Source organism: Dasypus novemcinctus, chromosome 7, assembly GCF_030445035.2.
Source record: "Dasypus novemcinctus isolate mDasNov1 chromosome 7, mDasNov1.1.hap2, whole genome shotgun sequence".
Classification (NCBI taxonomy): domain Eukaryota; kingdom Metazoa; phylum Chordata; class Mammalia; order Cingulata; family Dasypodidae; genus Dasypus; species Dasypus novemcinctus.
The window spans coordinates 43,981,651-43,994,543 of NC_080679.1; the positions used below are offsets into that span (position 1 = coordinate 43,981,651).

A 12,893-nucleotide genomic window follows, 5' to 3' on the forward strand; every position below is an offset into this window, starting at 1 on the left:
TCTTAAGTAGCTGACTTAAAGCTCTTAAGATTTCCAAAATTTTCTAATTTTTGAGAGGTTGCTTGTTTGAGATTTTCTAGGAAATATGTTTTAGAAGGAATACTTTTTTTTTTTTTAATTCCATTTTCCTGTGTTCCATGAAGTTTTAAAATCTGTGAGAGGAAAATGTTAAACTGAAATTTCATCAGGAACAATTTAACTTGCCTTTATTTTGATAAGGTCACACAGGCAGTGCTGTTTTGTTTACTTGTGCTTTGTCTGGTAAGCCACTGGGAGGTAAAAACTAGCTAGAAAGGTGTCTTTGATCATGGTTTAATGGAGTTACTTTTAGGATGAATTTTATATAAAGAGACTAGAAAGTAAAAGGTAAATGAATTGTAAACTATTGGGTTTTCAGGACTTAATGCAAACAAATCATAATTTTCAAAGAAGCACTTTAAAACTTGAGATTAATAGGATGATATAGAACTGTACTGAAAGTTTTTAGAAAACTATCCCTTTATAATGATAATTATATTATTTTTACTTCAAAAATTTGGAAATTGAACTCTATGATATACTCAAGATCATTAAGCAAATTTATCTCTGCCGTGCAATTCAGTTCGTTTAATGGTATTAATTTTGGGGGCTAATGGTTTAGTCAAATATAAACAAACTTCATTCACTATGAATTTGCATCTTTTGAATGTAAAAGATAAGTGAATTACTTTGTTTAGCAAATTGACCAAGGTTTAAAAGCCAAAATATAAAACATTCTCCTACTGTTTACCACAATTTTCTATTCTTTGAGAACTCTAGATTTGTGGTTGTGAATAATTATTATGTGCCCTGGCCCTCACATGAGGGCACTTAGCACTCATTAAAATAAATTTTAACAACTAATAGAAAGAGGTGGTACCAGCAGAAGGACTTTCTTCTTTATTTATATAATACATAATGAAAGAAATTGAAATAGAGCTGTGAGGAGAAGAAAATAGAGAGATTTAGAAGGAAATATGGGCAATATTTCGGGTTTGGTACCCATCTCACCTGAGGGAAAGGTGGTTCTCTGAAGCCTCCACCAAACCAGAAAGAGACTGTTTACTTTAAAAATAGAACACTTGAGAACAGTGAGTGGGTCCAAAAAATAATAATTCCACTTAACTCACTGCCACGTACATGCAAAGTTTAAGATGCTAAAAGGATGTTTTATATACAGAACAGAATTCTAAAACTGTGGGGTACACAGTTCAGTAGAATACACCATGACAGAATGCACCATTGGTTCATGTAAAGACTGAAAATAGAAACTGTACCTACCATTCAGGGTATTTTTTATTTGGGAAGAGGGAAGCACCTGCACCATTTCGTAGCACATAAGAAAAAGAGGAGTAAAAATGATTGGTCATAGAAGTGTTTTATTGACGGCAATGGTTCTCAAAATGTGGACCCTGGCCATCAACAGCATTGCTTGGCAACTTATTAGAAATACAACATCCTGGACCCCCGCTCTAGATCTGCAGACTCAGGAACTTCAAGAGTGGGACCCAATAGTCTTTGTTTTGGTAAGTCTTCTTGGTGATTCTGATACACACTCAGGTTTGAGAACCTGATATAAGGCATTGTCAACCAAAGATAAATGGCCATTTCCCTGACATTAATTGGGGAATTAAGGCATTAGAGAGGGTATACAATTCTGCAGAGAAATACAATTACAGAAATTATTACTTCTGGTCGGTAGGTATTACTTTCCTCATTTCTGCCATCAAAAATATTGACTTGTATTGGTAGGAAAAGAAATATGACTGATAATATTCAGGAGACTTTAACCATAAACCAGGTCACAGAGACTAACAGATTTATAATTCCCCTAGATTAGCTCTTCTCAACCAGTTCAACAAGAGAATTAGCCCATATCCCCTAAGGTTAGGCTAATATATCAAATCAGCTAGGTAATGGTGCCCAGTTGTTTGTTCAAGCAAGCACTGGGCTGATTGAATTAGAAGGAGATTTCCTGAACTTGAATCATTGGTGAGTTGATTGCATCTATGTCTGACTACTCCTACAATCAACCTTGAGGAGATTGCCTTCAGCAATGAGAGAAGTCTCATCCAAACCATTAAAGGCTTTATTTAAAAGGAGAAGTGATTTGAGCATTCTGAGAGAATTCCCACCTCTCCTTCAGACAGACAGCTTCTCCTGGGGAGCTTATCGAGGACTTTGATCAGAGTTCCTGGTTTGCAGCCTGCCCTACGGAATTTGGACTCATGCACCCCCATGGTTGTGTGAGACAATTTTATAAAGTCTATAATATTTACTGATATCTCCTGTCAGTTCTGTTTTTCTGGAGAACCCTAACACAGCATGTATTGCAAAATAGATTTCATTATCACCTAATGCATCATGAACTGACTTTGTACTATCTTTGGGAGGATTGAGAAAATGGTCACTCAAACCATTATCTGTAGGGTTTAATTCGCTTCTGGAATCCATTTGAGAACGGCTGCCATATATGGTAACATCAGTCTCCTTTTTGTTCTGTTTTAGTTTTTTTGAAGGCAATTTTTTTATATTACAGAAATATCCTCTGTATTGGAGTTGGAGAGGGAGTTGATGCTCAGCAGGGAGTTGACAAATACCTACTATATTTGTCAGGAGCTACTGCAGGTTTTATTATGCAGTGTGGATGTTTTTGTTGGGGGTGGGTTTAGAGAATGATGAAAGGTTACAAGTCCTTAGAAGTCTTTAAAATGAGTATTTATGGTAGATAACTCTAGATTTTGAAAAGGGATATATGAGAGAACTGTTGAGCATTGTCTCATAAATCACAGAGAGATATTAAACTGAATTAACATTGAAGTTATGTAAAAGTAGAGCATTAAGTAAAATTAGTAAGTGTTTATGTATATTGACCCCTCCTGCCCCATATTTTTTTCAGGAACAGTAGCTTTCCTAAATATTACACCAAAAATGTTGAGCACTAATTAACATTATTGGAAAACTGAGCTGTAAAATTCTTCTGTAGAAATGCTTATCATCTTCCCGATATTTTTTTTCAAGAGTTGGGGGAAAAGTTCATGTGGTTCAACTTATAGCAATGACCATTGCTAATTTCTGTACCATTTAACGCTGTTATTTTAACAGTTGAGAGCTGAAGGGAAAATGGGATTTGATAAGAGTGATTTTAATAAAGCCACCTGCATGGCTATTTCTACATTCTTAGTTACAGTGAAGAATTAGCCTGTGCCTTTTAAAGCATTTAATCACAGTGCCTCAATGCCAAGAGAACACTTAAGAGCTTTGCCCTGAGTACTTTGGAATCAAACCAAGCAACAAGTCTTTATCAGGAGTATTGTGTTAAGGAAGAGAAGACAGACAGAACTGATAAGGCTGCGGAGAGGAACCACTGTGTTCCTATCAGCTTTGTGACTAACATCTCTCTGTGCAACTGAGGTATACCAGCCTTTGGGTAAGGATCTGGGACTCATATATGTATTTTATATAATATATATATGGGCTGTCTCATAAAAAATAAAAATTGGGGAATTCTGGTTGCATTACCTAACAACTTTGCAATAATAAGCATTTGGAAATTCATTTTTGCTTTTTGAAACCTCTTTGAAAGGTTGCTGTTGTTTTCTGGGTTTGTTCATGGAAAATTAGCAAAAAAAACTGAGAAGACAATAGATCAGTCATAATTCCTACCCAGAAATAACCACTATTAATGTTTTAATATCCTTCTAGACTCTCTCATGTCTCTATATATCTAATATATGTCTATATTCACACTTTTATTAAACTTCATTTTGTGTATTTAATAATCGAAAATATAAACAAAAACTAAAAAGATGCATCCGTGTTGTCATATGCTTTACGATTTCATTTCTTCTTACAGCTGCATAATATTCCATCATGTTGAGAAACTGCAGTTTGTCTATTTATCCATCTGTTGATGGACACCTGGGTTGTTTCCAACTTTTGGCATCATGAATAATGTCACTATGAACCTCGGTGCAGATACCTGTTCATGTCACTGCTCTCACTTCTTCCAGTAGTGGTACTGCAGGTTCATGTGGCAATTCTATATTCAACTTCTTTAGGAACTGCCAAACAGTCCTCCACAGTGGCTGTGCCATTCTCAGTTCCCACCACCATTGTATATTCACACTTTAAAAACACAAAATTAGGATCTATGGTTTTTTATACCATTTGTGTTCACAATGCGTACTCTGGTATTTCATCAGTTTTAAGGCCTTTTGTCTTAATGGAACTGTTGTGGAAACAGCAGCATGGTGCAAAGAGCCAGCCCTTCACGGGGTAAAAAGACAAGATTTTGTAATGACCTGGCGAGATAAATATTATCACCTTCATATTATAATCTCAACTTTACCACTCTTTAATACCTTGCTTCATGGTCTTGAACATGTCACATAATTTTTCACAAGAAAATATCATGAAACTAAAGGATTTCTTAAGGTTCAGTTTAAATTCTCAGACTAAGCATTTACAGGAAATATGTTAGTTTTTCCTCACTATAACATGCGTTTCTCTATACATTTCTTTACCATATTACCGTGTCCTTCCTTTTTTCTTTCTCTTTCCCAGTGTGACTTATAGTGCACAGCTATTGGTTTTACATATTACTATAAAGTTGTATGGCACTTAGTTTTCTAAATACTTTAATTCTCCCAATTACCTTGTGATAGATGTTGGTACTTCCATTTTATATAATTAGGAATCTGAATATCAGAGGTTTAAATAGCTTATTTAAGCACACTCATATATGTGAATTCAAGTTGTCTTCTTCAGAGTCTCTGTTCTTTTCACACTTCAAGGTAAACTATGAAATCATTCTAAATCAAACACAAATCCACATGCTGGAGTAACATATCATGTTTATGTGTACCAGAGTCAAAAGATCAATCTTTCATTTTGCATCATTAGCTCTAAAAGGTACTGCTTATTGTAACTGTGGCATCATTGTCCTTTTCTTTGGATCTAATAAATTATCCAAGTGTGTTGATGGTTGCTGAACCTATTGAGTACAGGAATATTGAGCTTGATTTATGCAATTAATTGTTTAAGATATGGTTTATTTTATAGCAGTTCCTAGATAGGAATAAGACTATTGTAAATATAAAGGGTTTTGGTTAAGCTTAAACATTATGGTTCACAACTGAACTACAAAAAGTCCTACTAGTCCAATTATTTGCTTATTAATATTGGCTTGTATGGTAGGCAGTCATAGAAGTTCAAGGTAATCACTTTAGATTCTAATTAAAGTCTGTTGTAATAGCATAACCCCTTACTAACCCACTCCTTAGTAATTTTAATTTGGATTAGGATATAATGCTATTTAATCCATTCTCAAATCTGAGTGGGCGGGGGTTCGCATCTTGGAGGAGGGGGAGGTTAGTCAGGAGGTGACTGCCTTGTAATATGTGGTACTTTGTTAATTCATTGTATGATGTTCATTTTGTTTGTAATAATTATAATAATTGTTCTGAGTGTCTAAATAAACTTTGTTTCCTTTTCTTTTGCCATGTATGTACTTATTCCCGTGGTTGGCTTTTGTCAAAGCCAGATATTCTTTGTTTTGAATAGTTAAAACTTTGTTATTCCTAAAGCCTATAAACAGTTCTTTTCAATTATCTTAGTTCTAGGCACAGACAGGGTGGAGCAGATGACCAAAACTTATAATGACATTGACATGGTTACACATCTCCTGGCTGAGGTAGGAGTTTGTCTTTTCTTTCTCCAGTTCAAAAGGCTAAAATGTGAAGATCTTTTGGGATCATATGTACACCAAATGAAAAATGATGTTTATACTATGGAGTTTTTTGTATAAAGTTGTTATAATTGGCACAACTGGCATACTGACTGGCATTCCCAGCAGAATGGTTCCTGAAGTTTATTGTTGTGAAGTTGCTGGCTGATCTCCCTGTCCCAGAAAAGCCTTAATCTTTTTTCAAATAAAAAAAAATTTTTTTCTGTTCTTATTCACCCTTGGAACAGAGTTTCCCATTCAAGAAGCAGCTCCATTTCAAAATAGCACCTGCAGTTTGGAGCATCTCCCCTTTTTACTTTCAGCTTAGGACCATTATTGGGACTTAATTTGTCCATGACATTTTTAATATATGTAGTGTATCTCTTCCAGTTGGCAGTCATAAAGACCTTTCCCTGACCTCAACCTCAGTTGATCTGATGCACCGCCTTTCTGAGAACTGCCTTTTTTTTTTCTTTAGGAGGTACTGGGGAGTGAATTGAACCCAGGAGGACCTCATACATGGGAACAGGCACTTAACCACTGAGCTACATCCACTCCCCTGCCTTTCTTTTTGAAGTATCCTTCTCCTCACTCCTTCCAGTCCCCAGAACGATCTCTATATATGCTACTTAGTCTATATTTGAAAAGAGGTCGTTTCCAAATGGGCCTTGAAATTTTGAATATAATCCAACCACTTGTTTTCATGTGCTATGGAGTAAAATGATAAAAGCTTAATTTTACTTACAGTGGTTAATGTAAGCAGAACCCATACTTATATATATAAGGCAGTTAGATATAAGTTGACAGTTGTCCCTCCCACAAAATACAATCATCACCACCCCTGCATATCTGAGACTCCTTATGCCCTTATTAAGTATCACCATCTACCGAGAAAAAATAACTCTTGCCTATTGCTTGGCTTTTCTACAAGTCTCTCTCTCTGTCATTTCCACCAACATCTTTAGACTCTCTTTACTCTAGGCAGAACCACATAGCCTCAAAACTTGCAATATTATATCCCCTATTTTATTTTACATCCCAGCCAACAGGGGTCTTGTAGAGCTTTCATCCAAACATCTGGCTCTGAATGAATGCATTTCTTTGCCTAAAATGGAACTTTTAAAAAAATATATGGAACTGTTTTTTAACATACCCACCTGATCCCCATATCATTTGCTTAAAAACCTAGTTCTGTATCATTACCACGCTGGATAGACAAATATTTATTGAACTTTTACTGTAGTTTAAAGATCAAGTTACTGGACTCCGATTTACTAGAGTGACCAATAAATGTCACTTGACATCAAGATAAGAGATGCTCTCTTGCACTTATAACTATAGTAGTCATCTATTTGGCCAGTATTTATTCAACACCACTTGTGTAACAGGCCCTACACTCATTTGTGGTGTCTGTATATTAAAATGAATCTTGATGCTCTCCAGGACATTGTTTTTGAGATTAGCAAAATTGAAGAATTTCTGAACTATCATTTAAATACTCAAAGAAAAGGCATATTGGTATTTTAACAGAGGGATCGCGATCTGGAGCTAGCTGCTCGAATTGGACAAGCTCTCTTAAAGCGGAACCATGTCTTGTCTGAACAGAATGAAGCCCTGGAGGAACAATTGGGACAGGCCTTTGATCAAGTAAGCCTTTAACAAGTATTTGAGACAAGTGGTAATTATCTATTGGGCAGTGGAGGTACTTAATTCTACTGGGTGTCTCTGAAGTGATGACAGTCAGTAAATAACACTGCTACATGTTGACTTCATTGACAATCATTGAATCAGCCAGGGAAAAAATGGAATATTATTGTAGAGAGGAGACTCATGTAGCTCTACTTAATATAAAAGCCTGTATTGAGGATCTATAGTACTTCTGGCACACTGTTTAGATTCTCATGCTTTATCTTCACCTTTTTTGGCAGATATTGTGTGGGATCTTATCTTAAATTTATTTTAATACTAGATCCCCAAACAATAGGTGTAGATATCCTTGTTTAAAAACAGAACCAAAACAAAGGAAGAAAGGAAAAAGAAAAGAAAATTTTGAAAGCATATTTATTTGATAGCAACAAGTATTTTTTACTGAGAAGTGATTTTTAAAAATTACCTTGAATGGTTAAACTTCATATTTTATATAGCTTTTTACTTGTACCCTTTTTCATTTTTATTTTATAAATATGTTATAAGATTTATATTGAAATTTTTATATTGAAATATTTATTCTCTAGAACTAAAGCCAGTATTCCTAGGAAGATATACAGAATTATATACAGCTTAAAAGTATAAGCCTTTGGGTAGACAATTTGAAGTGTAAGGGTTTGTTCTAATACTTTGAAGGTTCTTCTGTTTTTGTTGTTTTCACTGAAGATGTATCATTATCTTTTGAAATTTTCATACTATATTTCTGTTATCTAGAATATGAAAATTGACTTCTTCCTTGGTAGAGAAAAACTGTATTTTTAATTAAAACTCTAAAACTGTAGCTTAGGAAGTATCTGGGGTGTATTGTTTTTAGCACTTGTTACTTTGTCAGTAAAATTAGCTGATTTAATTACTTGTTTTATGATGAGAGAAACTTTTTCATTAAATAGAAGCCATATTGTATGTAAATAATGCAAAATAAAGAACACCTTATAAATGAGCCTCTTTATGTACAGGTTAATCAGCTGCAGCATGAGCTATCCAAGAAAGATGAGTTACTTCGAATTGTCTCCATTGCTTCTGAAGAGAGTGAAACTGATTCCAGCTGTTCTACACCTCTTCGGTTCAATGAGTCTTTTAGCTTATCTCAAGGTTTACTGCAGTTGGACATGCTTCAAGAAAAGCTCAAAGAACTGGAAGAAGAGAATATGGCTCTTCGATCGAAGGCACATTTACCCTAATTCTGATTTTCCTGTACTTTAAAGGATATATAAGGTTTATGTAGAGGTGGTACCAAAGTAAATAGACATAATTGGAACAAACTAAGGATTTGCCATTGACATTCCAGTTAGGGGGTGGCAGACCAGGCACATGTATTTGCCTTCCATTATAATTGAGATACCACTGAAAAATGGGTAGATAATACATGGTAACAGATGAAATAGAGAAAACCATAGCATAAAATATGTATTTTGTGGAGCTTATATAAATAAATAATTACAACTATGACAAGAACTATAGTGGGAAATTACAAGGTTTCATGAGCTTGTACAATAGCAGAGACCTAGCTGAGGCTAATTAAATATTAGCCAAGCTATAATGTATGGGACGGGATGGTGATCATTAGGCATGTGCAGAGGCCCTGAGAAGGGTGAGAGGGAGACACTTAAATCCTTTTTCATTCCTTTATTTTATGGTAGGTGGAGCTTATTTTTTTTTTCCTTATTAGTCTTCAAATGAGAATTAAAGGTTTTTATAGTTAATCCTGTGCAGTCATTAGAAGTTATTATCTCATGCTGATTTTTTTTCTTGAAGGCTTGTCACATAAAGACAGAAACTATTACCTATGAAGAGAAGGAACAACAGCTTGTCAGTGACTGTGTTAAAGAACTTCGTAAGTTTTAACATATTCTTTTTTGCAGTCTTTAGGTGATCCTTTAGTAAACTTTTTTCACCTTAGAGATTAGATCAATGGTTTCAGTAAAAGAATCTCAAGAAATAATTTATCATTCAAAATAAAAAAGTTATTAGAAATTTTGGAATATCACCTTGAGCCCACAATCCTAAATAAATAAATAGTATACTTAATTTTTAAGTATCTTTGTTTTAAATTGCCATCGTCATTAAATAAAGATCTGTATTTATATAAATAAAATTATATCATGTTAGTGTGAAAGGATCCAGAGCTCTCATTTGTTTGATGAGAAAATAGACCTATTGGAGGATTGATTTGGCAATGTCAGGAACTGGTATGTGGCAGAGCCAGGGCCTGTGTATCTATGAAGATAATTGTATTGATTTGAGATAATGTTAACTAAATAATCTTTTAAAACAAATCAGTTGGGAAAGATTGACTTCACTAGAGAAAGATACTTAATTTCATTAAAATGTAAAACTGTTTGTGTTAAAAGAGAAAATAGCATCACATTTATTCATTTGGGCTGTGGCATAACAAAATATTAGAAATCCAGTAGGAAGCTACATTGAGTCACCTTTACCACCACTATCATTAACCCACCTTTTACACTTTAAAAAACAGGAGAATGATTTGCCCAAGAGCTTAGATCCAGATCTCCCACCTCCTTATTCCCATCCTTTGAAGTGTTAGAGGCTTTTCTCTCCTTTTAAAAAGTTTTATATGGCCCTGACAAATAGTTTTGCTGTTTGTGTTTAGATGTCACTTTTTATATGAAATATTTATTTCCCAGTGGAATTCTAGAGGTTCTATAATTTTCTTTTTTGTGTGTGGAATTTTACTTATGTCCCTAAAGAGTTCTCAGAAATATAAATGAGATTACCTTTTGGCACTTGCAGAAATATGTAATTCACCTCTCCCTCCTTTCAGCCTTCTTGTCTTTCACACAAAAAAGAACTAGAGCAAATTTCCTGCTTACCTTTTACAAGTTATCTCGGTCTTTAATTTCATTGCCTCCTATTCAATTCCCAGTGTTAGTCTATTTCAGAAGAACCCTTGTTTTGCCCTATTGGTTTTTCTAGCTCTGTGTGTGTGCGTGTGTTAAGGGAAAATCTATTAATGAAAGTCCAGCTTTTGTGACAAAATAGGTTTTGGCTCACAGGTTGTAGTTTGCTGACCTCTACTCTACATTTATATTTTTAAATTTTCACTTTGCTTCCAAGGTGAAACAAATGCTCAGATGTCCAGAATGACTGAAGAATTGTCAGGGAAGAGTGATGAACTGATTCGATACCAAGAAGAAATATCCACTCTCCTGTCTCAGATTGTAGATCTTCAGCACAAACTTAAAGAAGTGGGTTTACTCATTCATTCAGCAGATGTTTATTAAGTATCTAATATCTAGGTACCTTGTACCATGTACTCTGCCAGGTGCTAGATATATGAAGCATAATAAACATGGTTTTTAGTCTGATTGCAGTTTTAATCTTTGCTCTCTCATTAAATATTGTGGATAACTGCTTTGAAGTCACTATATATCTCTGTAAAATGGGATTCTGTTTTCCTCAGAAAGTTATGGTAATTGTGGCTTATGCTTATTGTCTCCTGAACACCATGATGAATTTTGTTTTTGAAGGCCCTTTTTGACTTTTGAAAGCCTAGCTCTTTATACACTTGGAGAGAAACTCTTAATATGTCTTAGAAAGTGATAGAGAAAGAGTATATATTACATGGGAAAGCTTCAAGTGTCTCTTAATATTGTTAGCATGTGATCGAGAAGGAAGAACTGAGACTTCACCTACAAGCTTCCAAGGATGCTCAAAGGCAACTAACAATGGAGGTAATGATAAAAATTTCACTTTATCTTTTGTACGGGATGGTGGGGAGGGGGCATGAATAGTCTCTTTAATCTTCATGAATAAAAATTATTAAAGAATGATTACCAGATTTTAAAAAGATTAAGATAAATTACGGGGTTTGGCCTTAACTTTTATATAATTCTTTAGGAATATGTGGTCTTAACCAAGCCAACTATTTTTAAAATGAGGTAATTTCTACTAGTAAGTGTTTTGCAGGTATGTCAGATGATATAAGGTGGGGCACTCCTTGTTTACGATGGTTGAGTACTCTAGAATCATATAGAATACTTCACAGACTTTTTATCTAGTCATTTGTAGACTTCAGGCTGTTGTTTTTATTTTATTTTTTAAATTATTATGCTAACTCTAAATTGACCATAGCTATTATATGTCCTCTGTAAGTTGTTTAGGGTATGAAGCATTAAACATTGAATGGTCTTTTCTGGTTGTCTCAGCTACGTTTCAGATTTTCAGGAAACTATGTTTATATATATATATCAGCCAAGACACCCTGAATCTGTCATCTTGGATATATACTCTCCTTGCTCAGTTTGTTTCAGAGTCTTGGTATTGAAATTATGTTCATAAATTTAGCTAGTCCTGTGGATAAAATTAATACTTATCCCAAATGAGGATTTTTTGAGAAGATAGTACAGTACATCAATTACCATCCTTTCTTTCAGCTACATGAATTACAGGACAGGAATGTTGAGTGTCTGGGAATGTTACATGAATCGCAGGAAGAAATAAAGGAGCTTCGTAGTAGATCTAGCCCTGCTGCTCATCTCTACTTCTCTCAGTCATATGGAGCTTTTACTGGGGTAAGAAACTAAGAAAGACACTGTGTATTTTAGGAAACTTGTTTAAGATTAGATTGTCCTAAGAATGATATGGTTTATGATGGTATAAAACAAGATAACATGATTTGTCTCTATTTCTGAAATTCTATTGATTTAGGCTTTAATTTGTATATCTACATCTTCTTTCATACTTTGAAGTTTTCCTTCTAACAAATGATTTTCCAGATTTATTGTAATATGTGGTGTGCATCCTAAGGAAATTAGTTTTAGGTCACTGTGTCATAGAGCTACTCAAAACTGGGTCATCTTTACCCTAGATCCACTATATGCCATTTATTCAAATGGTACTCTGAACATCTAAAGCCTCTTTAAAGAAATCTTGAGTTTCTTATATATTTAAGTCCAGGTAGCATGTAAGCCTCATGAGGCCAGGGATCATGCTTGCTAACTCATGAATAAACAGCATTTTTGAAGTAATATTTAGAAACAGTTTAAACTTAGAATGAAGTTCCAAGAATAATAGGAAGAGTTCTCATATCCTTCACCTAGATTCTCTGATCTTATCATTTTACCACACTTGCCACCCTCCCCGCTTTTTTTTTCTGAGCCATGTAAGGGTAAGATGCAATTATACCTCATTGCCTGTTAACACTTTAGCTTTCATTTACTAAAAACAGGGACACACACTCCCACATAACCACACTATAATCTAACATCAGGAAATTGGCATTGATACAATACTATTATCTAATCCACAGAACCCATTCAAATATTGCCACTTGTCCCCATATTGTCCTTTAAGGGGAATGTTGGCATTTAATTATTTCAATCTGGGACAGTGACTGTCTTTACTTGGTCTTCATAACCTTTATAGCTTGTCCTCGATTTGGGTTTGTCTAATGTTTCCTCATGATTAGATTCAGGTT

General features: G+C 34.6%; 1 protein-coding gene across 4 annotated transcripts in view; it reads left to right on the forward strand.

Moving 5' to 3' along the window:
* TRAK2 (trafficking kinesin protein 2) overlaps positions 1-12,893 on the forward strand; it is a 64,410-nt gene that overhangs the window by 39,028 nt on the left and 12,489 nt on the right. For all 4 annotated transcript variants that reach the window (XM_004458899.5, XM_004458901.4, XM_004458902.5 and 1 more), the window contains exons 4-10: positions 5,637-5,713; positions 7,277-7,393; positions 8,410-8,619; positions 9,209-9,287; positions 10,532-10,662; positions 11,074-11,148; positions 11,851-11,988. In XM_004458899.5, the coding sequence (XP_004458956.2) occupies positions 5,637-5,713; positions 7,277-7,393; positions 8,410-8,619; positions 9,209-9,287; positions 10,532-10,662; positions 11,074-11,148; positions 11,851-11,988 (827 nt within the window). The remainder of the gene's footprint in view (positions 1-5,636; positions 5,714-7,276; positions 7,394-8,409; positions 8,620-9,208; positions 9,288-10,531; positions 10,663-11,073; positions 11,149-11,850; positions 11,989-12,893) is intronic.